This window comes from Lepidochelys kempii, chromosome 4 (assembly GCF_965140285.1).
Source record: "Lepidochelys kempii isolate rLepKem1 chromosome 4, rLepKem1.hap1, whole genome shotgun sequence".
Lineage (NCBI taxonomy): Eukaryota > Metazoa > Chordata > Testudines > Cheloniidae > Lepidochelys > Lepidochelys kempii.
Genome location: NC_136383.1, coordinates 10,047,588 through 10,073,918, shown reverse-complemented (window position 1 = coordinate 10,073,918; position 26,331 = coordinate 10,047,588). Strand labels below are relative to the sequence as shown.

General features: G+C 43.7%; 2 protein-coding genes across 7 annotated transcripts; one reads left to right on the top strand and one right to left on the bottom strand.

Annotated features, from left to right (window-relative positions):
• Positions 1-4,443: 4,443 nt before the first annotated feature.
• Positions 4,444-14,927, bottom strand: RCHY1 (ring finger and CHY zinc finger domain containing 1). 4 transcript variants are annotated; one of them, XM_073340357.2, is made up of 9 exons: positions 14,848-14,927; positions 13,838-13,957; positions 12,613-12,728; positions 10,919-10,997; positions 10,279-10,323; positions 10,048-10,106; positions 8,845-8,871; positions 8,145-8,265; positions 4,444-6,185 (listed from the first exon to the last, which is right to left on the bottom strand). In XM_073340357.2, the coding sequence occupies exons 2-9, from the start codon at positions 13,892-13,894 to the stop codon at positions 6,057-6,059; spliced, it is 633 nt and encodes a 210-aa protein (XP_073196458.1). In that variant the 5' UTR covers positions 13,895-13,957; positions 14,848-14,927; the 3' UTR covers positions 4,444-6,056. The 4 variants fall into 4 exon arrangements, with proteins under 4 accessions (XP_073196458.1, XP_073196455.2, XP_073196456.1 ...); XM_073340354.2 differs by lacking the exon at positions 14,848-14,927 and adding an exon at positions 14,564-14,715; XM_073340355.2 differs by lacking the exon at positions 14,848-14,927 and adding an exon at positions 14,042-14,488.
• On the top strand, positions 14,303-23,841 carry THAP6 (THAP domain containing 6). Of its 3 annotated transcripts, XR_012158426.2 has the most exons (6): positions 14,303-14,773; positions 15,411-15,513; positions 19,064-19,271; positions 19,963-20,088; positions 20,524-22,227; positions 22,311-23,841. XR_012158426.2 is itself a non-coding variant. In XM_073340358.2 (5 exons), the coding sequence occupies exons 2-5, from the start codon at positions 15,434-15,436 to the stop codon at positions 20,776-20,778; spliced, it is 669 nt and encodes a 222-aa protein (XP_073196459.1). In that variant the 5' UTR covers positions 14,303-14,773; positions 15,411-15,433; the 3' UTR covers positions 20,779-23,841. The 3 variants fall into 3 exon arrangements, 2 of the variants coding, with proteins under 2 accessions (XP_073196459.1, XP_078708551.1); XM_073340358.2 differs by having other exon boundaries at positions 20,524-23,841; XM_078852425.1 differs by lacking the exon at positions 14,303-14,773 and having other exon boundaries at positions 14,821-15,513; positions 20,524-23,841.
• Positions 23,842-26,331: the final 2,490 nt, after the last annotated feature.

Sequence of the window (26,331 nt, the reverse complement as noted above, 5' to 3'; positions counted from 1 at the left end):
TTGGAATTCACTCCCAACTTGGTGTGAACTCACCTACACCTTTAAGGCACATGGTTTTCTCCCCAGACCTTTGAAAACATTTAATTGCTGAAGGGGAAGGGTGGATTAGCTTGCCAGGCATGGCTCGTCTATTTGGAGGGATAGTTTTTTGATCCATATTTTTATTTATCAAAATCCTATACAACTAAGCAATGGGGAGAGGGGACCCAGATGCATTCCCTTCTCCTTCCGGATAGCACAGAAACGAAATTTCCACCCTGGCCCTGACAGGTCGGAGTCGCATACCTCAGCCTGTGCTAAACAGGGAAATACTGTATTGAATCGAAGCAGCTTTTTCCCTCCTCCCCTCTCACTTCAAAGACACGTGTTCAACATTAGGTATGTCCTGGCAGAGGTACACAGTACCCCAGCATAAGTCCTAGCTGGCCATGGGCATGTGTCAATGGCTGATTGTGCACTCAGAGAGCAGACGTGCCTCTATAACGATGGCTGTCGTTGCAGACTCAGGAAGACACCAGGGTATTGCTTAACCTGCCAGCTGGTAACAGAGGCTGCATCTATGCAGCCAGTAGGGCCAGAAACCAACTTTGTTTTAAAGAAAAGTTCAGATTCTCTAGTCTAAATAGGTTGTGTACGCCTCGGATACATTAAGCCACGTATCGAGCCCAGGGCCTGCATGTTTGACACCCGTGATCTAGGATATTACTGACACAGTATAGAAAAACAATTGGCAATAGCTTTATGTAGCTATCCAGCAATTTATTTGTGCATTGCTTTTGATTATCTATTTTGTAAGGTGCTAAGCCATCACCACCACCACACGATTTGTGTACATGAGCTACTGTAAGGCAGATTCATCAGCACAGTGACTGATTCGGGATACAAACAGCTGGAGTCTTGACATCAGATCACCGAAATTCCTGCTGGCCAGCTGGCTGTCTTCATGCACATTGGGAAGAGCATTCTTCCGCTGGCCTGAACAGTGGAAACTTGGTTTCCTTTGCTTGTACAACAGTTCACACAGAACTGCACATGAAGAAAATGGCCAGCTGTCCTCTGGGAGCAGGCTGAGGTGAGGGACAGGTAGTGTTTCCATAGCACTTAGCAGAGGTGTAAGAGTTCTGTATAGTTTTCTTAATCCTGGGGCAAGCTGTATTACTTCATGTTTATTCCCTTCTTTAACTGCTGCAGCAGCAGCAGCAGCCAGTCAGTCCAAGGACTATTTCATTGCATGATTCCTGAAGGTCTGACCTCTTTGCACAGAGGGATGCAAGGACCGTGCCACTGTTAGCTTCTGTATGTAACCATCCACTCGCCTCCCACCCATGTCACCGCTGCCAATCCGTGCCCCCTTTCTATAGAAATACAGGCATGTACGCTCTTTATAGACACAAAGGCAAAGCTCCTTGCCCCAAAAGTTTGCTTTCCAAGTTGGCAAGGTGATTTCTGCTGTCCTTCCTCCCATCTGCAGCTCCCACCACCATCACCTGTATTTCTTCAGATGCAACCCATGTTCTTCTACGGAAAATATAATTTGTGTACCTTTCCTGCACAAAAAACCCCCTCCTGATCCCTGGGATACTATTATTTAACCCCTTGTCATTTTGTTTTTGAATCAAGCATAAATAGGTAAGGTATTCCTAGCTCATGGATGCTGTGATTCAAGAGTCTTTTGGAGACACCTCGTGCTATTTGCAAGGTACTTCCCTCTACTTCTAAAACAGCTAGAGCATAAAATATTCTCTCTAATGTGAGAGTTTTTAATCCCATATTACCTATTCTTTTCAGCCTGCTGCATGCACTGATTACACCCCCAAGCTCTAATGAGCAACAGAGGTCATAACTAGAACAGGAAGGTACACACAGAGGGGCTTCTTTTAGGGGGACAAAAATATCAAAGCCCAGCATCCAATTCTACACAGATCATTAGAATGGAAAACAAATGGGACCAAGGCAAGCCCTACACAAAAGCAGCTAAATACATTAATTGCAGCACAAGCTAAGAGATCCTACTAATGAACAAGCAGCAACGTGCGCTTCACATTGCTGTTGAGAAGCTTTCCACACTGATATTCTTAATAAAAATCTCACAGCCAAGCTTTCCAGAAGCCCATGGGAGCTGCTTTTTTTTTTTTTGGGGGGGGGGGGGGGGTGGATCCTCAACTCTTTTGAAAATCCAGACATTTATTGAGGAGCTTAATTATAGGCATCCATTTTTTCAAATCTTGGCCCAAGGTAATGGCTCTTAACTCTAAGAAGCCTCTGCATATTTTTAAAAAAAAAAAACAAAAAACACAAATCTCTTTACCACAAACAAACTTTTTAAAGTCTGAAAAGAAAAGCTGGCTTGCATTAGTAAGCCGGGATATTTCTGTAGTAACCGAGACTGGAGGAGTATTTTTAATTCTTGCTCTACTCAGCACAAGCACTGACCATTCCAAAGGAGTGGTGGCAGTTGCTGGGCAGACCCAAACAGTCGCACTGTGACTTGGCTGAATCTCTTTTCAGCAGTGCAATTACTATCTATCTTTCTGTCAATAGCTGCAGCTTGCACTCATTGAATGACAGCAGTACTGGCATTTAGGAGGGCAACGCCCCCAGCCCATCTGTGGGCCACCAACATATCTGTCATGTCAGATAAAACATCTAATTCTCCTGCTAGACTTGTCGGTGATGTCCCAAGCCTGTGCTTCCATCACTGCAAGAATCTGACAGGAGCACTATCTAGAGACAAAACACTTCTCCTTGCCAGTAAATATATGGATTAGCCTCTGCTGGAATGCTAATTTTGCAGCTTTCCAAAGCAACATGGAGTAAGTCATAACAGAAGTTGCCCGTGTCCTGTGGAAAAAAGGCTGTTTACTCCTGTGCCCAGCTCACACCACTGGCACAGAGGCTGTGTGCATTATGTGTATGACTATTTAGATCTGTACTGACAGATTTAAAGATCAGACCTTAAGGATAGAAGAAAAAAAAAAGCTTTAATCTGATTGCTAAATACACACACACAAAAAGAGAGAAACTGATTTGCGGTTTCCCAAGCTAGACACAGCAGGGTAGGTGAATTAATCAACAAGTTTTAATATTTAACTGTATTATTTAATTTGACTAACAAAACCAAGAAGTTTTCTTCACTGTTGCCTTCCTAGGCTCCACTCCGTTCCATTATTCTACAACTGGAACAGCCCTCCAAATCCTATTAAAATAAATAAAGACAAAGCATCCAGCGGTGTTTGCTTTGTCAGTTGCCATCCAAACACCACAACACACTTAACACAGTACCACAGGGAAAGGCTGTAATTTGCATTTTGGGTTTCGAACTACAGTGGTGGAAACCGTCACTTACAGGGCAGGTCTACACTGCAGCGGAGAGGTGTAATTTCCAGCTCGGACAGACATACCCACTCTAGCTCTGATCGGCAGGGGCAGCAGCTCAGGCTAGTCACCAGAGTACAATCCCATCAGAGATCTTGGGTACAGACTCATGGCCACGCTGCTATTTTCAGTGCATACCCACCCATGTCAGGAATTACACCTCCCAGCGGCCGCATACATGGACTCAATGTCTCAGAAGAGATTAGTTTACCAAAGTTAGGAAGAATGGAGCCATCAGTCCACCTCACTACTGTGTAACACACATACAGTAGCCACCTTCCTCACCTGTGCTGCAAAAAAGTACATCTAGTCCTGCCAAAAGTTCTAGGGATCTCAAGAGGTCTTTCCAGCTACCAGAGCCTTTCCCTGCAATGGGGAAAGACTCCAGCAGCTAGGAGGCAGCGGGACACTATGCTGGTAAAAACAGCAGTGTAGATGGGGCTGCACTGCTGGGGCAAGCAGAGAGTCGAGTAGGGTACACATCCAGAGTGTTCAGGCCTGTCTTTATGTCTCACTGTCTACACTTCTATTTGTACCCATGCTAGGGGTGTATATAGTTTATGTACTCAAACGCTGCTGAAAGGCGTGTGCAGTGTAGCTATACCCCAAGAGGTCATTGTAACTTTCTGTGCTTAATTTGCAACTTGCTAACTATAGACATTGCAACATTCCCTAGCACTAGTGAGCGTCACATTTATTGCGTGCTGTCATAACTGCAGAGAAAATTACCTTGTGAGGGAAGCATACAGAGTTTAATGTAGCTGTCGGGACTGCCGTGGAGAGGTTGAGGAACAACATGAGCTGCTGGAAAACTATTTCCAGCGTAAACAACTGTGCAGGTCAAAAGGCTCAGCACAGATCTAGTATAAAAAAATCTGAGTCAAGTAATATTCCAGCTGTAGTTGCATTCTCCCACCTTTCCTCACATGCCAGTGGGTCCAGCATCTAGCAAAGTAAAAAAATCCATCACTGCCATTGAAATGAACTGACAAACCATATTTTTACACCATCCCATTTTAGTTCAAACTCACTTGACACTTCCCAGGAACGGCGATCACCAAGCTAATGAAGAGTTTACTATAATCTGCTTTATTAAAGATATTACTGTACATCAAAATACATTACTTTATGGCATTGAGAAAAGGGCTTTAGAAAAAGATCCCTACATATATGCAGTTCGATTTCCGTAGCAGGATACACTAATACTACCATGCAGCACTTAGAGTTGAAGTATTTTTGAGCATAAAGGGACACTGTCAGATGAAAAATAAATTTTTAGTGACACTTTAGATAATTAGAACAAGTTTAAAAAATAAGCTACATAGTGAGAAGCTAGGTTTGTGATTTTCTGATTTCACTCAGCATGGAGAATGAAAGAGATACGGTTCTTTCATATATACCTCGAGCTACTTTCACACACTGGCTCTCACAAAGGAGGGCCATCCCGCAGCATTCAGACTGTCAACACTCTGGAGGGAACTATTTTCAGTATATTTTAACAATTGTTTTGTAAGATCTAGTTTCAAGAAAACAACCGCAAAAGCAAAGACTGGGCCTAAACCACCTGAGAGTGTCCCTAAATTCGAGAATTTTTGCAAAATTGCAGAATCAATGGAACTAACTATTTTTGGCCTCAATCCTGAAAAGACGAAGGCACATGCCTAACTTCATGCACCTGAATAGACTCACTGAAGTTAACAGACCACTGGCATATTTAAAGGAAGCATGTTGGTTCGACTTTTCAGCATCGGGGCCTTCGGGGTGGAGAGAAATCAATGGCTAGTGTAATTGCAGCAGATGAAAGGAACTAAGATGTAGAGAAACCAGTTGAGAAAAGCAGCAGCTTTGAGCCCTGTTTTTAAAGTGTTGTATATCCACACTGATCTGACACACAGTAGCCTTGCTTTACATTAATAAACCTGCTCATTTTTACTTTGTGCAGGTTGTGGGAGTTGCAGATGAAGATAAATGATTTGTACCACTCCACCTCTTCCATCTATCGTCACCTCCATTTCCCAGACTTCATCCACCTACAAGTGTCACTCACAAACAAAATCTATTTACCAAAAAGATTGAAGACTTAAGCTTTCCTTAAGATACCACTCCAAGCTACTGACCTTCCCCGCGGATTTCTATGCAGAAGGGGTATCTGTCTATCCTTGCTGCCCTCTCTTCCTGGAAGCAACAGCCTCCACGGAATCTGGTCAGAGCCCTCAGATGCCACAGAATCAGTTCAGTTCTGACAGATGTTGCTTATAAATCATCTTATTAGAAATATGTATCTATACAGCATGGTAGAAAAGACATCTGAGCTCTCCTCTAAAATTTGCAGTTCTCAAGGACCAACACTGTGTGTGATGCACAGCACCACGGAAGGGGAAGTTCCACCAGACAAGAATGCTCTCCAGGGAGCATCACTGTAGAAAGCAGAGGGGTGAGATCTCACAGGCGCTCTGACATGGATCTGCACTTCACAACCACTGCAGTGGGGGAATCATAGGATATGCTAACAGCAGAGAGTGACAGTTTCCTAAGAAGCCTGAATACGGCGCCAGGAATTGGGATTTGTGATAGGACATTAACAGAGAAACCATTTGTACTATGAGACATTGTGGTGTGCCTTAGCAGCCATATCAAACAAGGATGGTTTTCTTTCCAGTAACATGCGATGTGGGTGGTAGTCACTGCTGCTCCAGAGCCATCCTGCATCCTCCGTCTTGAGCAGTGTTGTAGGATTCACAGCTTGTACACTTCATGCCTAAGATATGGAACTGTACTGTGGATCGGGCACTGCAATCATTGCAAAGGATCTGTAGTAAAAGAGAGTGGCCGTAAGACAAATGGGAGGCTGCATAAAACATTGTGCCTAGAACAAAACTTGCTTACTACCAGACATCTTTTTATTTTATTTGTATATTCTTATTTTATTTTTTGTTATTTCTAGTAAACAGGACTTGTCTTTTATTTTAGTTGGTTTTGATTTTTTTTAGTTTTGTTGATTTAGAGTAAGTATTTTGTTTTTAATTTGATATTTTACATTTTTTTAAATGAGGCGTTTGTGTGTGTTTATTTACGCTGGGTTAGGTTTTAGCTATATTTTTTTGTTTTATAGGTATTATTTTGGGGGGGTTGGTTGGGGTTTTTTTTTTTTTAAGTTTATTATTTAGCAGCACATTTGTAAGACCACAGTGGTGGTAACTATTTGAATTTCTATTAATATTAGGCTTAAAGTACGAACCGGGGGCACCAACTCACCTCCTTTGGTACAGTATTGTTTTCAATTGTTTGTTGCTTGGCTATTAGTTGGGCAATGTGCACCAATCATTCTATTTTCCTCTGTATGAAGTCAGCGGTGTTAATGGGCAAGGGAGGTACAGGTGCAACGAGACTGGCCACCAGGGATTCTCTCTTTGTCTGTCACGACTTCTGTTACATTTTTATTTTTACACTTGGCCATAAGGCCTGGGTCCCAATCTCAGTCAAAGAGGTGAGGTTCAGATTCCCCGGCATGGTGTTGTCTCCACCGAGAAGTTGTGGTATTTCACAGCACATACTGTGTCCCTAGCAGTATCACCTCCTTCACTCTCTCTTTAACGACTAGTTGGGCCCAACCTCCCTCGCTGGTGGTCCGGTTTATTTTGGGCTGAGCACTTACAGGACCATCTGTGCTTGATTTGTTTACAGCAGGCTGTTTTTATTTTTTCCTTATGTTGCCATTTTTACACTGGGATAATGCTGGTTATAGGTCTTATTTTCTGTTGTACTTATATTGTTAATTTTTTATGATTTCCTGTTCATTTTAAACAGCAATTATAATTGGCACAGTTGAATTATTAATTTCATATGGTGCCCAAGGCTTAGCACCTTCTAAGCCTTGCAATCTGCAAATTTTCTTTTTTTAATATTATGCAATTTTTTTTTTTTTACTAATATGGTTTAGATAAGTGTGCTGTTTAACAACTTTGATTACCTTTTTATTTTTTGCATTAGATGCATAACAAATTTGGCCTTCCCAGACAATCAGCCTAAGTTTTTCCAGAACATGAAGACTGGAGAGGACACAAAGCTCTGGTTACACTATTCCCTCTGTGGGGGCTGCCTGACACTGCTCTATGAGACTTCAAATAATCCATTCTGGGAAATACGTTCTTTTCTACATCATCTAAAAAAGCAGAACCATCCTCAATCCAAGAAACACTAGGGAAGTGGGGCATCTGGGCTGGCTTTCCGCATGCTGCTGGAATAAGTTACATAGCCCTGATCCTAATTTAAGTTTCACTAGCAAGCAGAAGCCAGGCCCAACGTGGATGTCAAAGGCTGAGTTACCCTTGGCTAGAATAGTGGCACCCAATTTGCCACCCTAACGCTGGCAAACATCCGAGTGTTTTGCACAAACAGTGTGTTCACTCTGGAATGGGAAGAGAGCATACATTCCTGCTCCTGCAGAGGACAGTGGCTCCCTGATCTGGTGTTGTCTGACAATCCAAGATGTTTCAGAAGAGTAATTCCCCCGGCATCCCTTCCCCCCCGCTCAGTGCAATGCTATACCAGGCACTGGTGGGTAAGGAACAAAATAGTTCTTCACCTAGCTGGTCACCTTATCCCCTGAACATGAGAAACAACGGTTCTGCATCATGCCAAAGGGTAACATTACCTTTTGTTTCAGAGAGAGTTCCACTTGCTCTCTACTCCGACTAACAGGATGGTAGAGAGTGGCCAATAATGGAGGGAGACTGGAAGGGGGCATGGTGAGAAAAGGTGCCATTTACCTCCACCATCATGTTCCGATATTCCGTGGGCATAGGGGTTTGCGCCACTTCATCATCCAATTGTCGCCAGTACCTGGACATATCTAAAGCCGAGTGCATGCACAAGGGGCATCGGTAACCTCTGGCAAGGACACGAAATACAAGTCAGAAAGCTGCTGTGGTGACAGAGTCAGTTTAAATACATCAGGACGGGGAGGAAAACCCCAGGGAGGGAGAAGAGCTATTGAATGTAAAGGACAATGTTGGCACAAGGACAAATGGGGATAAACTGGCCATGAATAAATTTAGGCTGGAAATGAGCAGAAGGCTTCTGTCCACCAGAGGAGTGACGGGCTGGCACAGTCTCCCCACAGGAGCAGTGGGGCAAACAACCCCACTAGCTTTAAGATGTAGCTGATAAGTTTATGAATGGGATTATATGACAGTGTTGCCTGTGAAAGCAGGGGATTGGACTCAGTTACCCAGGAAGTCCCTTCCAGTCTTATGAACTGATTCCCATCCCAGTAGTCAATGAGAAAGGCGATGTACAACATGAACACATTGCAGTGTTTGCTGGAAGCAGCAGAGGAGAGACTGCTTTGTTAACAGTTGCTTTTAAATCGCTCAGTCCTGGATTGTCACAGCAATCTTTACTTCTCCAGCTCAGGAGTCTGCACGCACTGCCATGGTACTTAGGAAGAAGTGGGGTCAGAATACTCACTCTTTTAACATGTCTTCATAACAAGTTCTAAAAAGAAAACACAAGGCCACATTAGTAGCTACACGAAGAAGGTGAAGTCACTGTGCTTTAAACCCTCTGGACAGAAAAGTGGGGCTTCAACTGAGGGAAGAGTGAGCTAGCCAAAGAGCTATGGTTAAAAAATAATTTGTATGGCAGTGGAAAGAGGGAGGCAACCAAGCACCAACACTTAGTGTTTAGAGGGACCCAAGGACACCAGAATGTGTTAGGTCTCATTCTGACATCTTCAATAGTGAACTGGAGGAAGGAGTCAACAGCGTGGGAATGAAACTTGCAGATGATTCAAGATTACTCCAAACAACAGGGACAGAGAACAACTTCAGAGAGAGTTAGGGAGACGGGCAGAACACAACAAAGCAAGATTCAGTTAGGAAAACGTCATGCTGCTACATCTGGAGAACGTTAATCTACAACGTACAGTCAGTGGGAAGGGGAGCCTGGCAAACAGCAATGAAGGAGACCTAGGAATAGAAGAAAATCCAAGGTATTTCCAATGAGACATAATAGCGAACAAACAAAAAAGGGATAAGGACATTTTGGGTTGAATATAGAAGCATCGATGCACAGGACACGAAGGAAATATGTGACTCTGTTGTGACCACGCTCTGGGAGTACTGTATTCAGTTCTGGGCACCATGTCAGCATAAAAATTATGGACAAACTGGAAAGATTTCCTAGAGTAATAGAAACGTTCAGTGGACGCAAGGACAATGCAGAATGAAAATTAAGAGTTAAATATATAGACTGGTTAAGAGACAACTTGAGTCCTGGACCCTCCAACATGTTCCATGAAGTCAGACCCCTGTGCCTTCACAAAGCCCCATGGGGCTCTTCATTATAGGGCCAGAGTGAGGGGGCGGCACAACAGTCTGCACCAAGGAGGGCATTATATAGAGTGATATGCTGGAGTATAAGTGGTAACAACAAGAAATTAAGCAAGGGAAAATGTAAGATGAACATCAAGGAAGCCTCTCTGTCAGGAAGTTTTACTGGGTTGGGGAGAAGTCTCCAAAGGAAAGGACGGAAGCCCCATTGCTTGGGACATTCGGAACACCACTGAAGATAGCAGAGAACAATCAGCCTTGCATTAGTGAGGAGATGGACTGGAAGATACAACAGATATTTCCATTTCTGATACTGAGGATTCTACAGAAGTGGCTTTACCTATGAAGAAGGTGTCCACACGGCAGAACGTGAGCTCCAACACGTGAGGTGTGAATGTCCTGTTTCAAGACATAATTAACATGTATTTTCCCAAGTACCAAACACACCCAGAAAGCTAAAGTCAAAGCCAAAAGGGAAAAAGGATATTTCAATAGGTACACAATTAAGGTATAGAATTTACTTTCATGTAAACTTTTAATAGCTGAAACATTTAAAAAACCCAACCCTTACCTCTAAACATATTGGACAGTCCTGCCTGGAGACATTTTCAATGCACTTTGTAAAGAAAAAAAAAAGGCAGCTTAACAGGAAAGAAAAATAAATGTAGATTCTTGCATAATAGAAGTATCTGGATCTACATTTCCTGAGAATATATAAAAGTTTCATGAAACCTTTTACTACTCCGAACATGGGTTCAAATTCCATCAAAGGGGATTCTGGTAAAATCTGTGAATGCTAAAATTTCCAATTTTAATATTTTTAATTGTTTATGGGACTTCCAAAAAAACAAAACAAAAAAAAAAACAAACTACTAGACCACACTAGGAAAGTGGCAAATCAAACTGACAAAATCTTAAAACATTTCTAGAAGAGTTAATCATAGATACGTGGACCTCCAGATGTACAATGAAATTTCAAAGAGTATATTCCAGGGGATTCACATGGCAAGGGAAGCAATACAGAAGTCCAATGCTGATCAATGTTGCTGTTCAGGACTGCGATCCATTGATGGAAGGAGGAGAGTATGCATAGCACTGGTCTGTATTATAAATGGGTCTAGCTAGGATGTACCAGCTCTCATTTTCTTAAGCACAGTGATGGGGGTAGCGGTGTTCTTTTTAAATGAAATTATAGAGTATTACATTCATACCTTATGTTTTCCTTGAAAACTCAAAGCTAGACATAAGTTACATTTTGAACAATGGAAAAAGTCTTCTTTTGGACCAATCCTAAAGAGACAGGCAGTTGGTTAGGAATAGTTTGCCAATTTCTGTACAATTTACATTTTAATACCTGCAAGAAAAGTTATAAACTTATAAAAGATGGTCTCCCAGATCAAGAAAACGATTTTAAAAGGTTTTAAAAGATTTTGATTACACAAAGAGCTGTCAAAAGCACAAGATTTTTAACTGTTTCCTTCGAGTCGTTACATTAAATATTCTTAAGTGTCACGTTTGACAACCACCAGTGCAACTTAAAAATAAAGTATATTTTCGAGATGATGGCCCTTGTTTTATGGTAGCCACCAACTTTCCCCCCCTCTTTAGCACTTATTAATTTTCACACTGGCAGACATTTACAATAGCTGCAGTGCAAGAAAACTGCTTCAACAGATGCCTGTACGAAAATCATTCCCCACCATTATGTGTTCAATGACATTTTTAAAGATCAAGCTTTCTTTGTTTTTGAGCTACATCAGAAGGAAAAGCTTATCTCCAATATGAGGCCTGCTTCCCTGAGTCTCAAAAAACCCATGATTAGTCACAGATTTGCAGACTCTACCCCTGTTATTTTCTAGTAACAATAGATCTAACTATAATTAGCACAGGTTAAACAGATACTTGTTTTTACACATTTTCTATTACATAAACACAGTTCAAATCTCTCTGAAAGTCATGCATTTAGGAAGAACTTTATCTAAACCCAATCTCTGGAAACGAAGGCTCTGAAATATCATGTTAATGTTCTCTCTAAAATGAAGAGAAATTAGCACCAACATGTTTATAACTAAGTCAGAAATTCTAAGACTGCTTTCTTTAATATTAATTAGTGGTACAGAGCAGTTAGATGAAAATGGAAAGCATAGGTCTGCTGCAGGAAGCTGCTATAATTTAAACACAGAACAATATCAACTTAATTCATCCACCAAAGGTTTCAAGAGTTTGTGTAGATCTTTTTAAGGACAAATTTTTTGCAGCAGTGGGAAATTAAGAAGTCTTTCCCACCCCCAACAAACATTACAGATCTTTTACCCAAAGTACAGTGCTCTACTGCATATTCTGTTTTTGGAGTTCTACACATGAAATGAGTGCAGAATATGCAACAGAGGATCGGGAGGCGGGTGGGGTGGATTTTTCCCTTCCCAGACCACATTAAACCTGTGCAACATCACTAGAAGATTGATTTTAGCGAACAAAAGGGAATCATGTAGTTTAAGACCTACAATCGGAATTGTTTTAGGAAAATCCATTTTAACTGGGCATTTAAAAGCAACAGAAAGCTTTTAAACTCATTACTTGAGTAAACTTTCCCCTTTATTAATGAGAATTCAGTGTAAAAGGACACCCCCCTGAATTTTCCCATGTCTACATTACCCACCAAGGCAAAAAACTATATGCAAATAACGGAATGACTTTTTTTAAGTGTTCTTTAAGCAAGACGTATTTTTAAACTTATAGCTGCTTGCTAACATCCTGAATTCTTACACACAATGCATAATTTCAATTTCAAAATACAATATCTTAAAGTTACCAATATTTAAGCCAACCTAAGCAGAATTGCTTTAAAAACTTGGAAACGCAAACAACATTGAAGAAAAAATATTAATAATTTTAAATACAGTACCTACAAATTCCACACTTCTCACAGTGATACTGCTTCTTGTCTTTGTCAAACAGGTGGCATATACCGCAGTAATATTCTCCGAACATACTGCTGCAATCCTCACAACTCTGTTGAGCCTACAAGTACATACACATAATGTAAGCAATAAGAACTACCAGCATTTTGCTAGAAAAGGGGGGGGTTCTTTTAGTTCTTCAAGCTAGCACTTTAATGAGCCATTATTACTAGAGTTAGACTTAACACTTTGTGAGCACAGCCTGTTGTCCTACATCACAGAGCCTATACTTTCAGGATCTTATATGGCTTTGTGCCCACAAAAAAGATGCATATATGCAAGTTCAGAGTTAAGACATTTTAGGCAGGCAATTCTAGTATCACCGTAAGTCCATATTTACACCTGCCAATCCTGACAGGATTTTTATACAATTTCCTTATTCTTTTAATCAAAAACAGTCTTCACTAGGGACATTTTACATGCTGTCTAAGGAATTAGACTTCAGACTTTGTCTTACAGAACAAGCCTGAGAAAAAGGAATATAGGATTTGCCATACTTGGTCAAGCCACTGAGTTTGGGTGGACACAAGATAGAGTCCCATGTCGTCCCACCACCCTCCCCGCTACATTCTTATTACTGTGGCAGTATATTGAAGGGGGGGGGGATCAAATCTAGACACAAATCCTGTACACAGCATTCGTCCAGAGATAGCAAAACAGCAGAATGAAAAAGATACAGTTGTAAGTTTCATTATCTAGCTGAGTTTTCTATAGCACCTATCTCTGCACTTACTAGTGCTGCTGCGGAAGTGCTACCTGCAGGAACACAGGGAACGATCAGAAGCTACAGGAGAGACACTAAGGTCCTGTCCACACTACAAATGTAACAAAGCCAAGGGACTTAGTTGTAAGAGTTTCACTCTATAACCTTAACCCTGTTCTGTAGCCAGGCTAGAGTGTTTATATTAGTTTTGCTAGGAACTGAAACCACCTCTCTCTTCCTCTAATGTTAACTGTCTAGGTAACAGAGAGAGAATTAATGCAACTTACCCCTAAAATATAGGAATTCCCTTTACTCTTCTCTTACCATTTGAAGGAAAGGAAAAATCTACCCCCCCACACACAGAGTAAAATTAAGACCCTCTATTAAGCATCTGTGTTTTATAATCCCATTCAGAGATAACAACTGCAGTCACCACATATTGAAAAGATTAAAGTATACACCATTACCTGCTGGATGCTTTTGCACTTTGCACACTGCACTTGTTTTACTTTAAAACGATCCATCGGATGATCTTCCTTGCTGTCATGACACAGACGGCAAACGTAAAACTTACCGCAGCAAGGAGCCTGTAAAAGCAAAGAAGAGGAGACAAACGATGAGGAAATCAAAATGTAAGTTACAGCGAACGGGGGCGCCTAGGTTTCATTTACCCTTGTAGCGTTTCAAAGCCCTAGACTAGGTCACGTTGGTGGAGCTGGAGACAGCACAAGCTTGGTCTCTTCTTTGCAAGGTATCCGCGGGCGGGAGCGGCCGGACTTGGGGACGGAGAGGAAGGAAAAGGGAAGCTCCCGCTTGCGTGGGCAGACAGTGAAAACGTGCACCCTGGAGCACGCCTCAGACGAGGTCTACGCCCCGTCAACCAATGCTTCCGAGCCAAAAGCTCCAGCGGGGGAGAGGGGCGCGTCCCGCAGCCGCTCGGCGCCGCAGAGTCGGGCAGCTCGCGGGGCAGGGGCCGTCCGCCGGGCCCCGGCCCCGGCCCCGGCAGAGAGGGGAGGCGCCCGGCACGGCGCCCAGGCCCCTCTCGCGGGGCGGGGGTGGGCGGCCCAGGGGAAGGGCAAAGCCCGGGCGAGGCGGCCGGAGAAGCCGCTCGGGGCGGCCCCGCGAGAGCCGCGGCGGGAGCGGCTCCCAGAGCCGAGCCCGGACCGCGGGGAGCGAACCGAGCCCGCCCCCACCTGGAGCAGGCAGCTGCGGCGATAGTGCTCGCAGCCGGCCGCCGCCGCCGCCATGGCCGCTCTGCCCGCTCGCCCGCCTCTTCTCTATGGGGAAGGGCCGCCGCCGCCGCCTCCCGGAACCACTTCCGGCCGCCGCCGTGAGCGGCACTTCCGGCGGGCGAAGCGGGGCGGAAGCGAAGAGCCCGGAGGAGGAAGCGCCGCTGCCCCCAGGTACCCGGAACCTCCCCCGCGCGCGCCGGGCCTGGTGGTTCCCCCCCCCCCCCCGCCGGGGCAGCTCTGGGTACCTCAGCCTGTCCCGCCCCGCGTGACGTCCCTCCCGCTGTTCCGCGAGGGCGGGAACCGAAGGAGCTGCCCGCGGCTTCGCAGCCCGTTAAGGAGCACGTGACTGCCCCCGCCCCCCAGCCCCGCGCGCGCCCGCCCGCCCCCGTCCAGCCCCGCGCGCCCGCCCGCCCCCGTCCAGCCCCGCGCGCGCTCCCCCAGCTGTGATAAAAGCGAATGAAACCCGGACACGCCGCGGGGCTGCCTTCGCGTGTCACTGGCCAGGGACCCGCCGTGTGACCCGATGTCCCGATTTTATAGGCACAGCCCCGATATTTGGGGTCTTTTTCTTATAGAGGCTCCTATTCCTCCCCCACACACACACACACCCAGCCCCCCCCCGTCCCAATTTTTCACACTTGCTGCCTGGCCCCCCTAAAGGCCACCGGTGGTGTCGCTGGACCGCGTCGTGTGGGTGGCCATGCCCCGGTGCCCGGGCTCACGCGGACACACCCGGCCGGCCAGGCTCAAGGGGGCCGTCCCGCCCTCACCCCATTTCCTTCCCCGCTCAGCCTCGCTCTTTCCCCAGTTCTGCGATGAGCCACCCGTGCCATGGTGAAGAGCTGCTCGGCCATCGGCTGCGCGTCTAGATGTTTGCCGAATTCCAAGCTACGAGGGCTGACGTTTCACGTGTAAGGTTCAGACTCGTGTAAGCTGACGGGGGAAGTAACTCAGTTTGAACCTGGGGCCAGGGGTGAGCCCGTTCCATGCTCCGTGAGCTAGAGTTAAGAAATCCAGGCTCTAGTCCCAGTGCTGCTACTGATCTGGACCCTGCTCATGGGAACTGGTCCATGGTGGGGTAGGACCTCCTGCTGCAGGAGGGATGCTTGCAGGGAGCAGGACCTTGCCTTGTAGCGTTGGTCTTTTACCGCCTCTCTGCACATTCATTACCCCATCTGGAAAATACTAAAACTTTGTAAATATCTTTGAAGAGAGAAATGAAATAATTAGCACACAGAAAGTATCGTCAGTCCACTGTTTTTGTTCCTTGCCCTGTTTTAGTGTTGTACATTTCAAGCTTTTTCTGTGGTCAAGCTGCTTGCCTTCACCGGTGGTTCAAACAGGGTGTAGGCCCTGAAATGTTTACAGTTCATAGAAAAGTCATTTGAAAATGGTTGGCTTCTAGTGTGTTAAAGTAACAACCTTCATAATGGGGAAGCTACTGGAAATACAGAGCACACTCTAAAAAGAGAGAACTTGGTACAATTCAGCAACAGATATTTTATTAGCCATTAAAACAGCTCATGCCCAGACCTCTGATATTTTGACTTTCACCATGTCTTGTTTATGGAGTTAGTTATAAAGTCAAAATATTTATAATCAAATTGATTAATAGTGAACAAAGAACGAGACATAAACGTGCTCCTGCCAGTGCAGTGACTAACTACTATCAATACAAACAGGGCTTTGGAGCTGTGCTCTGGCTCCGCTCCAGCTCCAGGCAAAAACCTGCAGTTTCACTGCTCCGCGCTCCAGCTCCGGGCTCCGCTCCAAAGCCCTTAATATAAAGACTATGTTGTCACAATCCATTGGTATTATTTGAACTTTTTCCTGGAGTGTGATAGAGTGGAAGGAACAGTTATTTTCTCTCTGCTGGTTATCGAACATAAAAGATTAGGGCATAGATAAACTGGGCATTTAGGTGGAAACCCAAAGACAGAGAAAGTGTTAACAAAAGATAGTTCCATAGGATCCAAAAAACTATATAAATTGCCTTCATCACTAAACATGGCCCTTTACCCCATATCTGAGCTCTTTTATTAAGGAACTAATAGAAAGTACATTCTGTTCAGAGTGGGCAGTGTCAATAACTCCCCTCCATTCTGGACAGTAGTCAGAGGTTGCAGAACAGCTGATGGGGTTAGAGATAGCTCAGTGGTTTGAGCATTGGCCTGCTAAACCCAGGATTGTGAGTTCAATCCTTGATGGGGCCATTTAGGGATGGGGCAAAAATTGGGGATTGGTCCTGCTTTGAGTAGGGGGTTGGACTAGATGACCTCTTGAGGTCCCTTCGAACCCTGATATTCTATGATGTCTCCTGATGGGTTGTCTCCATTTACTAGTAGACCGTATGAGGAATGGTATCTTTCTCTCTGGTCTGCTACTGCACCAGTGTGATGCTCTCAGGCAAAGTGAGGTGAGCAGGCTGGAGAAATCCTCTGATATTAAAGCTTCTAACTAATTCCTGCCCTACACATGAGGAACCTGAAAGAAGAATCAGCCAAAGAATCTCTAGCTATTGCATTACATTCTGCCAACCTTAACACAACCACCAAAATACAATTATCTTAAATTTTGTCCAAATGTGGATTAAAATAGACCCTAGAGGGTCTATTTCTGCCCATGCGTCTATATTTGTTCCATTAAAGATAATCTTGGGAGGGAGGGAGGAACAGAATGTTGGGAATCATTAAGAAAGGAAGAGATAATAAGACAGAAAATGTCAGATTGCCTCTATATAAATCTTTGGTACACCCATATCTTGAATACTGCGTGCAGATGTGGTTGCCCCATCTCAAAAAAGATATATTGGAATTGGAAAAGGTTCAGAAAAGGGCAACAAAAATGATGAGGGTATTGAACAGCTTTCGTATGAGGAAAGATTAATAGGAGTGGGACTGTTCAGCTTGGAAAAGAGATGACTAAGGGGGGATATGATAGAGGTCTATAAAATCATGACTGTTGTAGAGAAAGTAGAAAAGGAAGTGTTATTTACTCCTTCTCATAGCACAAGAACTAGGGCTCACCCAATGAAATTAATAGGCAGCTCATTTAAAACAAACAAAAGGAAGTATTTCTTCACACAACACAGTCAACCTGTGGAACTCCTTGCCAGAGGGTGTTGTGAAGGCCAAGACTATAACAGGGTTCAAAAAAGAACTAGGTAAATTCATGGAGGATAGGTTCATCAATGGCTATTAGCCATGATGGACAGGGATGGTGTCCCTAGCCTCTGTTTGCCAGAAGCTCGGAATGGGCGACAGAGGATGGATCACTTGATAAGTACATGTTCTGTTCCTTCCCTCTGAAGCATCTGGCATTGGTCACTGTCCGAAGACAGGATACTGAGCTAGATGGACCTTTGGTCTGACCCACTTTGGCCGTTCTTATGTAACTCATTCACTTGGCATTTCTTCTCCTTATTCGTACATGCTGCCTTGTTTGTAAACTCAGTGATTTAGAATGGCTGCTTCTTGCCATCAAAATAGTATTTTGTATTTTTCTTTCCAAAATACAAATGAACTCAAATGTCTGTCCCATTGGGTAATAATAATATCTTAGAAATAAAGATTAGCATAATGAAAGGGTGCAGAAAACAATCGTATCACAGGGTGTGTATCCCATGATTATCCAAAGAAACATTTTAAGGCTTTCCTTTGTTTCATCCCAGACTCAACCATAAAAAGTCATTGTCTAAACACTGTAGCCACAAAGTAACATGATTCTCATAATGCTGGTTATAATAGTCAAAATAATCCAGACTCGGGTGTGGGTGTGTGGCTGTGGAAATTTTAAAAACTTATGTGGCTTTTTCACTCACAGAACTAGATACCTCAAAAAATTCATTACATGTGTCATCCTTTAAAATAGAGCAGTCATTTTCATATCATCTGAGTGTGGAATATTTATGTCTAAACTAATCACTTCTAGCCTGCCCAAAATTGACAAAAGAATAGTCTTATGAAATGTGAAGTGTCTGGTATCTCTGAAATGAAAGGCCATATAGAAATAGCCTCTAGGAGTAGTCAGTGGAAACAGTCACTACATTGGCTGCAGAACTGAACCCATCTCTGTCATTTTGTATTTACCAAGTCAGTTCCTTGAGGATTTATGAATTATTACTGTAAACAGGCTTCAAGTGAATTAATTTGACTCAAAAGGTTGTGGTGGTGGACACAGCCCCTTTCTTCCTGCACAGAAGGTCATAACATGGTGGGGTCTGTAACCAGAGCATAAGGAGGGGTCTGCTAGGTGGTACTAGCAGGGCATGGCTAGGTAGAGTAGGGTGTGGGTGCCAACCTGCACACAGGCTACACATTGTCTGAAGGAGCGATCACAAAGCTACCTGTAAGTGTGCCCTTTTACAATCATGAGTTACAGAAACTTATGTAAGGCCAGAGACTTTGCAGAATAGAATGGTGATCTATTCAACTTGCTTTCCTGTCTGCACACTTGTCCTAGATTCCCCACTGATGAGGAGGCCAAAAGAAGGTGGGTGTTGGCCATGAAAAGACTCGATGTGAACTCTGCAGGTATGTGGGAGCCTAAGAAAGCAGATGTGTTATGTTCGCGCCACTTTAAGAAGTCAGACTTCGACACAAGAGGTCCCAACATCAGGCTCAAACCTGGAGTCATCCCTTCCATTTTTGAATTTCCTTCTCACTTCCAGGTTGGTCTTTATAATCTGCAGGTGATTGTTCCTATATTTAACTGTATTGGCAAACATGGGCAAGCTTTTCCCCGCACTTTACATAGAACTCAGAAGATGTTTTCTTCTTTTGGATTATCACTAGGTAACAGGAGAGGAGGTGGAAAAATATTGTGCCCAAAGATTAGCATCTTTCTGGGCCTGTTCTGTCTCCCAATACTTATGCAGAACTGCCTGAAGAAACAGTGCAGGATCATGCCCTTAAAGGCTTTTTTTTAAATAACCATTGTGAGTCCGAACAAGAAATGGTCAAGTACATGAAAAAAGGAGAAGTGAAACGGATCACCTGAAGTCTAGCCAAATGCCTATTCTGTGAGCTCTTCAGGGCAGGGATTTGCTTTATAGCTGGCATAATGAGGTCCTGATCCTTTACTGGGCTTCCTAATACAAATCAATAATAATATCATTAAATAAATTCCCAACATACCAAAAAGACTGGGCTGGAGAGCTCCTCACCTTGGAGATCTGACTGTCATTACAGGAACTATTTAATGAATAGCCTTTAGCATCCCAATTCAGTGTGGGACTTATTCGTCACTTCACCTTTCCCCTGCTTCCAGCACACAGTAGCCACACATTAGCCTCCACAATCCCATCTCTTTCTGATGTCTCTGTCTCAATAACTGAAGTGTGAAATATATGTTTATAACAGCAGAGACAAGGAAAAGTTCATGGCAGACGAAACTCCCCACTGAAAACACTGCCAGTAACAGTTCATAACCACCAGCTTGTGGATTTGCCTTCCAGTACAGGAGAATTTCATTCCCAATTCATCTTGGTAAGTAAAGTGACTTATTTGAACCACCTAAATATAGCAGACTTTCAACACAGTGGGGCATACTCACTGCCAGTGTAAGTCCAGGGAATGGCATCCTCTTAGGTCATCAGTGCATTTCGGCTCAGTGTCCGTTTTCATTTGTGTTAGGGCATCAGTTCAAGGATCTCCCTCAGATTTATTGTTCACCAGAGAGCAGTTAGAGGTATCTCCATTTCTCATACGTTGTTCCACCATTAAGCCATAGTGGATTAACTACCTTGAAGGCAAGCTTCACATGCACATCGCATGGTTTTGCAAAAAGTGATTGCTAATGGGAGTTGGGATTGGCCTTTTAAACAGTCTCTTAATTCCTTCTTGGTGAATGGGGAGAATGTGTGGAAGTCTGAGATCTTTGAGAAAGGTGAGACTGTCTCATGTATTGAATTTTGTTTTCAGGAGCACAGTTACAGCATACTGGACAGTCCAAAGAAACTGAAGTGTAAATTAGATCAAGTAATCAGTGAGCTCGAAGAGGCCAAGGAATGTCTGAGGAACACTTTAGACAGAGAACGACAACGCAGAGAATCACTGAGGACGATGATCCAGGAGCTGGAAAACAATTGTCTAATCAGCCCCGAAACAGCCTGTAAGCTGGATGTTTACTGCTGGGAGTGGTCTGAGGCGAGCACACAGGAGAAGACTGTCAACTGAAGGAACGGCAGCGGGAATAACTGCAAAGGTTCTCCTCAGGTTCAGCATTCAGAAGTGGGATGTTTTAAGTTGGCTATCAGCACTCAATGAACACGACCAAACAGATCTTTGGAGAAGCAGTTTCTCTAAAGATACCATCTGGGCAAGATCTTTGCTCCTGGGACATAGCTCCCTTGTGTAACAAAGTGTCTTGGTCTCTGAGGGCTGAGGTAGTGGTCAGGAGTGCGAGCTACAAAAGACAAAATATAAATGTAAACAATCGTTGCACTAGCAGGGTGAGGGACCTCTAGCTTAGATTTCATAATGCACAACCTTAGAGAGGCCCTAAGAGTACAAATCAGGACTAAAACAGTGCATATGAGACTTGGAGTTGGAGAGGGTGGGGAAGTCTCATGGGCAGGCTTTGGAGATAAGTTCAACATCCCCTATTTGTACGGGTAAGAGAAAGTGATGGAAGATTATAAGTGATCTTGGCAGTAGCTATGAGTTGAGCTGTTCACCAGGGGAAAGACTAGGAGAAGGAAAAGGAGCTTCTCCAGAATCATGACTCATCGTGGACTGGATTTAAATGAAATTTTCTAATGTCTGGACTAGGGCTGTCAAACGATCAAAAAAATTAATCACACAATTAATCACGCTGTTAACAATAGAGTACCATTTATTTAAATATTTTGGATGTTTTCTACATTTTCAAATGTATTGATTTCAATTACAACACAGAATACAAAATGTACAGTGCTTATTTTATATGTATTTTGGATTACAAATATTTGCACTGTAAAAAAAACACAAAAGAAATAGTATTTTTCACTTCACCTAATACAAGTATTGTAGTGCAATCTCTTTATCATGAAATTTGAACTGACAAATATAGTTATGTAAAAAAAACCCCATACCCTGAATTCAAAAATAAAACAATGTAAAATTTTAGAGCCTACAAGTCCACTCAGTCCTACTTCTTGTTCAGCCAATCACTCAGATAAGTCTGTTTACATTTGCAGGAGATAATGCCCGCTTCATGCACTAAAGATTCATATGTCCCTTCATGCTTCAACCAGCGCTCCAGAGGACGTGCGTCCATGCTGATGACGGGTTCTGCTCGATAACGATCCAAAGCGGTGCAGACTGACGCATGTTCATTTTCATCATCTGAGTCAGATGCCACTAGCAGAAGGTTGATTTTCTTTTTTGGTGGTTCGGGCTCTGTAGTTTCTGCATCGGAATGTTGCTCTTTTAAGACTTCTGAAAGCATGCTCCACACCTCATCCCTCTCAGATTTTGGAAGGCACTTCAGATTCTTAAACCTTGGGTCGAGTGCTGTAGCTATCTTTAGAAATCTCACATTGGTACCTTCTTTGCGTTTTGTCAAATCTGCAGCGAAAGTGTTCTTAAAATGTGCTGAGTCATCATCTGAGACTGCTATAACATGAAATATAGGGCAGAATTCAGGTAAAATAAAGCCGGAGACATATAATTCTCCCCCAAGGAGCTCAGTCACAAATTTGATTAACACTTTTTTTTTTTTAAACAAGCATCATCAGCATGGAAGCATCTCCTCTGGAATGGTGGCCGAAGCCTGAAGGGGCAAATGAATGTTTAGCATATCGGGCATGTAAATACCTTGCAACGCCGACGACAAAAGTCCCATGCAAATGCCTGTTCTCACTTTCTGGTGACACTGTAAATAAGAAGTGGGCAGCATTATCTCCTGTAAATGTAAACAAACGTGTTTGTCTTAGCAATCGGCTGAACAAGAAGTAGGACTGAGTAGACGTGTAAGCTCTAAAGTTTTGCATTTTGTCTTTGAGTGCAGTTACGTACCAAAGAAAATCTACATTTGTAAGTTGCACTTTCACAATTAAAGAGATTGCACTACAGTACTAGTATGAGGTGAAATGAAAAACTATTTCTTTTATCATTTTTTCAGTGCAAATATTTGTCATAAAAAAGTGAGCAGTGTACACTTTATATTCTGTGTTGTAACTGAAATCAATATATTTGAAAATGTAGAAAAACATCGAAAAATATTTAATAAATTTCAATTGGTATTCTATTGTTTAACAGTGCGATTAAAACTGCGATTAATCGCAATTAATTTTTTTGAGTTAATCGCATGAGCTAACTGCAGTTAATCGACAGCCCTAATCTGGATCTTTACTACCCGGGAGTGCATGTGCAGAGCTCCTAAGATGGAGCTTGATAAATTTATGAATGGGATTAGATGAGATGGTTGTCTGCAATAGCAGGGCACTGGACTCTGACATCCATGCCACTCCTGCGTACCTATGATTTCACTTCAGCTGTTCTTTCAAGGGTCCAGGTGAAGTTTGGCCCAGGATGTTTTAAGAGCATGGATTGATCATTTGTTCTTCTCTGTATCGTGAGTGTATTAGATGCAACGCATCAGTCACTAATTCTGCAATCAGCATGTGGCATTTTCCAGAAGATTTTCCTGGTCTAAGATTTGCATCAATTTGGAATGAGTTCAGGTGCATTATAAACAGGAAACGTAAGCCCTTTGCAAAGAGTGTTGGTGGGAAAGAGGTAGCTATTCTGGGCACTGTTTTCTTAGAGTGGGATTTGCTAAACACCAGTGTATGAACTCCGTGCTCAAGGGCTGGGTGTAGTGTGCTCAACAGGGAAGCTGCTAATAACACTTGTTTCAGTTCAGTATCCACAGTTCTTATAAAACCAGTGTAAATGTAATTACAGGAGCTCATAGTGTTATGCAGAGTAAGAATGCACCTAGGGCAACTTTTATCACCTTCTGCTATACGTAGTTTCTGCAATATTTAGTAGCATTGATAATTCATACACACAGTAGCCACATTTGCTTAATGGCTTCTTGGTTCAGGATCTAGGCTGTTAAGAATCCTTTGCTCTTAGGGGAAGAGACAGAAAAAACACCCTTATGCTGATAGCAGGAAGGGGGATGAAGATGCATTGTGACTTTTCCTAAATATTCTCAAACAAGTGTTATATTTAATCCAGAAGATACTTTATGTTTTTAATACAATGATCTATTTATGATGATCAGTCACAGTAAAAAATGGAAAGACATTATATGGGGTTATTTGTTCTTTTTTCTTATTGCCTCCATAACATGCCCTAGAGTGTTACAACTATCCCCCAGGCACAGACAGCTGGACTTGAATCCTTCACACAACTAAAAAGCTGCATGAGTCCAAGCTTCCGCCCCGAATGTGGCTGGGAGACCACCCAGGCTGGGTAAAACATTCAGGGCATCAGGCAGATGGGCCTTCCCCCAGAATGCCTTGGCGTGGGGGGCTGTGCAGTCTGGACAGGTCAGGGATGCTTGTCAGCACTGATGAGTTCAGAGGGTTATGAACCCGAGTGGAAGGGAGCAGGCAGGGGAGAGTTCAGCAACAGGGATGAGGGGAGTTACAATATAGCTGGACTGTTGCGACTGAAGTAAGTCTGCATTCCACCTGGAAGAGGGAACACTTACACAAAGGGGACTGCCAGTCTCTTGCTGATCCTTCTATCAGCCTGTGCTGAATCTGCTCCCCTTGGCACCTGAACCCCTGGCTCCATGCGAAGCCGTGTTTCCCTACACCGCCAACTCAGTGAGCTCCCAGATACTGGCATGACCAGCATTCCTTCCTGGCCACTAGAGGCAAGATCTTCCTGAGCGCTGCCAAGGCACAAGCCGGGGTGAGCAGCATGACTCCAGCCACGAGCAATTCTAAAGGGCGGCATTCAGTGCCTCTCCACATTGACGCTAATCAGAGCAGCTGCTAAAGGCCTGAGATCGCAACATCTCAGCAATGCTCTCCCAGACTGTGAGGATTTCAAACATGGCTCCCTGGGTACTTAGATATTCCCTATCAGCATAATACCTGAGGTCCAGACACTCAAAATATTTAAGCACCTAACTCCCACTGGGCAGCAACAGCTGATCTAGTACTCTGGTCACTGCAGTTCCAATTAGCTGCCCTAGAGTAGACCCGATTAAGAAGAGCTGTGCGTAATCAATGGCTTGGGATGGGCTGAGGAGATCGAAGAGACTCATTAGCCCATTAGGCAGAAGGTAGAATAGGCACAGGAAGGAAATGCGGGAGACAGAATGAGGTTTTCAGAGTCAGAGCCTAGAGGAAACTGCCGGGGGAAGATCCCTTTCATCGTCCCCCCACCTTGGCCAAGCTAGCTAAGGATTGTGGCTTGTGTAAATATGGACCTGCACACGTCTGTAATAGGGGTGGGGAGGATACTGTGGGAAAAAAAAACCACAAGGTGCTTAGCAGAAGAAGGTCTCCAAGCTGTTTGTAACCTGGAAAGAGACAGGAGTGAGATCCCGCCCTGTCACAGTCAGACAGACTAACCACTTTTCTTCAAAACTGAAGTCCACACACTTCCCCTGCTGCACACAAACAGCTGCCACTGCCTTCTGAGCAAACGATTAGGATTTGGCCCTGGGGCAGGAAGGCACTAGTTTATGGCTGCGTTGGATGCAATAATCCCGCCGACTGACTGCAGTAGGAACTCTGTATGTAGGATGGCTACAGAACTGGATCTTGACTGGATACCCAGAGACTTGCAGCCTGCTGCATTATCCACAGAGTGAGCAGGAGGGGAATCTACTTCACTTCTGCAAAGGCTCTGCGCATCAGAAGTAGCCTGAGACTTTCATGGATAATTCCCCCCAATTCACGCACATGTGTAAATTCCCTCCCTGTGGAGGAACAGAAGAGCGGACTCCATTATGGATAAACAAAATAAATCAATGCAGTGGCCTTGCCCTAGGAATAGGCTCTCTTGTTTTTCCTTATCACACACCCTTACCAATACCAAACTACACACAGGAAACTAACCATTCCACAGATAAGCTAACACGTACTAATCATAGAATCATAGAATATCAGGGTTGGAAGGGACCCCAGAAGGTCATCTAGTCCAACCCCCTGCTCGAAGCAGGACCAATTCCCAGTTAAATCATCCCAGCCAGGGCTTTGTCAAGCCTGACCTTAAAAACCTCTAAGGAAGGAGATTCTACCACCTCCCTAGGTAACGCATTCCAGTGTTTCACCACCCTCTTAGTGAAAAAGTTTTTCCTAATATCCAATCTAAACCTCCCCCACTGCAACTTGAGACCATTACTCCTCGTTCTGTCATCTGCTACCATTGAGAACAGTCTAGAGCCATCCTCTTTGGAACCCCCTTTCAGGTAGTTGAAAGCAGCTATCAAATCCCCCCTCATTCTTCTCTTCTGCAGGCTAAAAATGTTCCCCTATTTTCGTTCTTTATACCATTCAAACCCTACCGTTTTATTATTCTCTTTTCCAATGAATCATAAGTTACGGCTGATCATATGAAAGTATCTACAAGCACATTCGCATTAGACATACATTGGAGCACAGTTAAAATAAGCCAGCTTTGATTTTAAGATCAATAACCTCTTTTCAGCAAGGAGCTGTCCAAGTCAGCGCTGAGGCACACAGCCCAGGGTTGTCAGCACTACAGCACAAGGCTAAGAGCACACCATGAAGAGAGTGACTGTTCCACCTCCTCAAAAAGGAAAAGCAATATCAGAGT

Bases quoted from the DNA above. Each gene is read 5' to 3' on its own strand.
- RCHY1 (XM_073340354.2), bottom strand. From the start codon at position 14,617: ATGGCGGCGGCGGCGGCCGGCTGCGAGCACTATCGCCGCAGCTGCCTG. The intron at 10,107-10,278 runs GTAAGGGTTGGG...GTCTTGAAACAG, and splicing joins ACTGTCCAATATGTTTAGAG to GACATTCACACCTCACGTGT. The intron at 6,186-8,144 runs GTAAATGGCACC...CTTTTACTACAG, and splicing joins ATCGGAACATGATGGTGGAG to ATCCTTTGCAATGATTGCAG.
- THAP6 (XM_073340358.2), top strand. From the start codon at position 15,434: ATGGTGAAGAGCTGCTCGGCCATCGGCTGCGCGTCTAGATGTTTGCCG. The intron at 15,514-19,063 runs GTAAGGTTCAGA...CACTTGTCCTAG, and splicing joins CGAGGGCTGACGTTTCACGT to ATTCCCCACTGATGAGGAGG. The intron at 19,272-19,962 runs GTTGGTCTTTAT...TGTTTATAACAG, and splicing joins AATTTCCTTCTCACTTCCAG to CAGAGACAAGGAAAAGTTCA.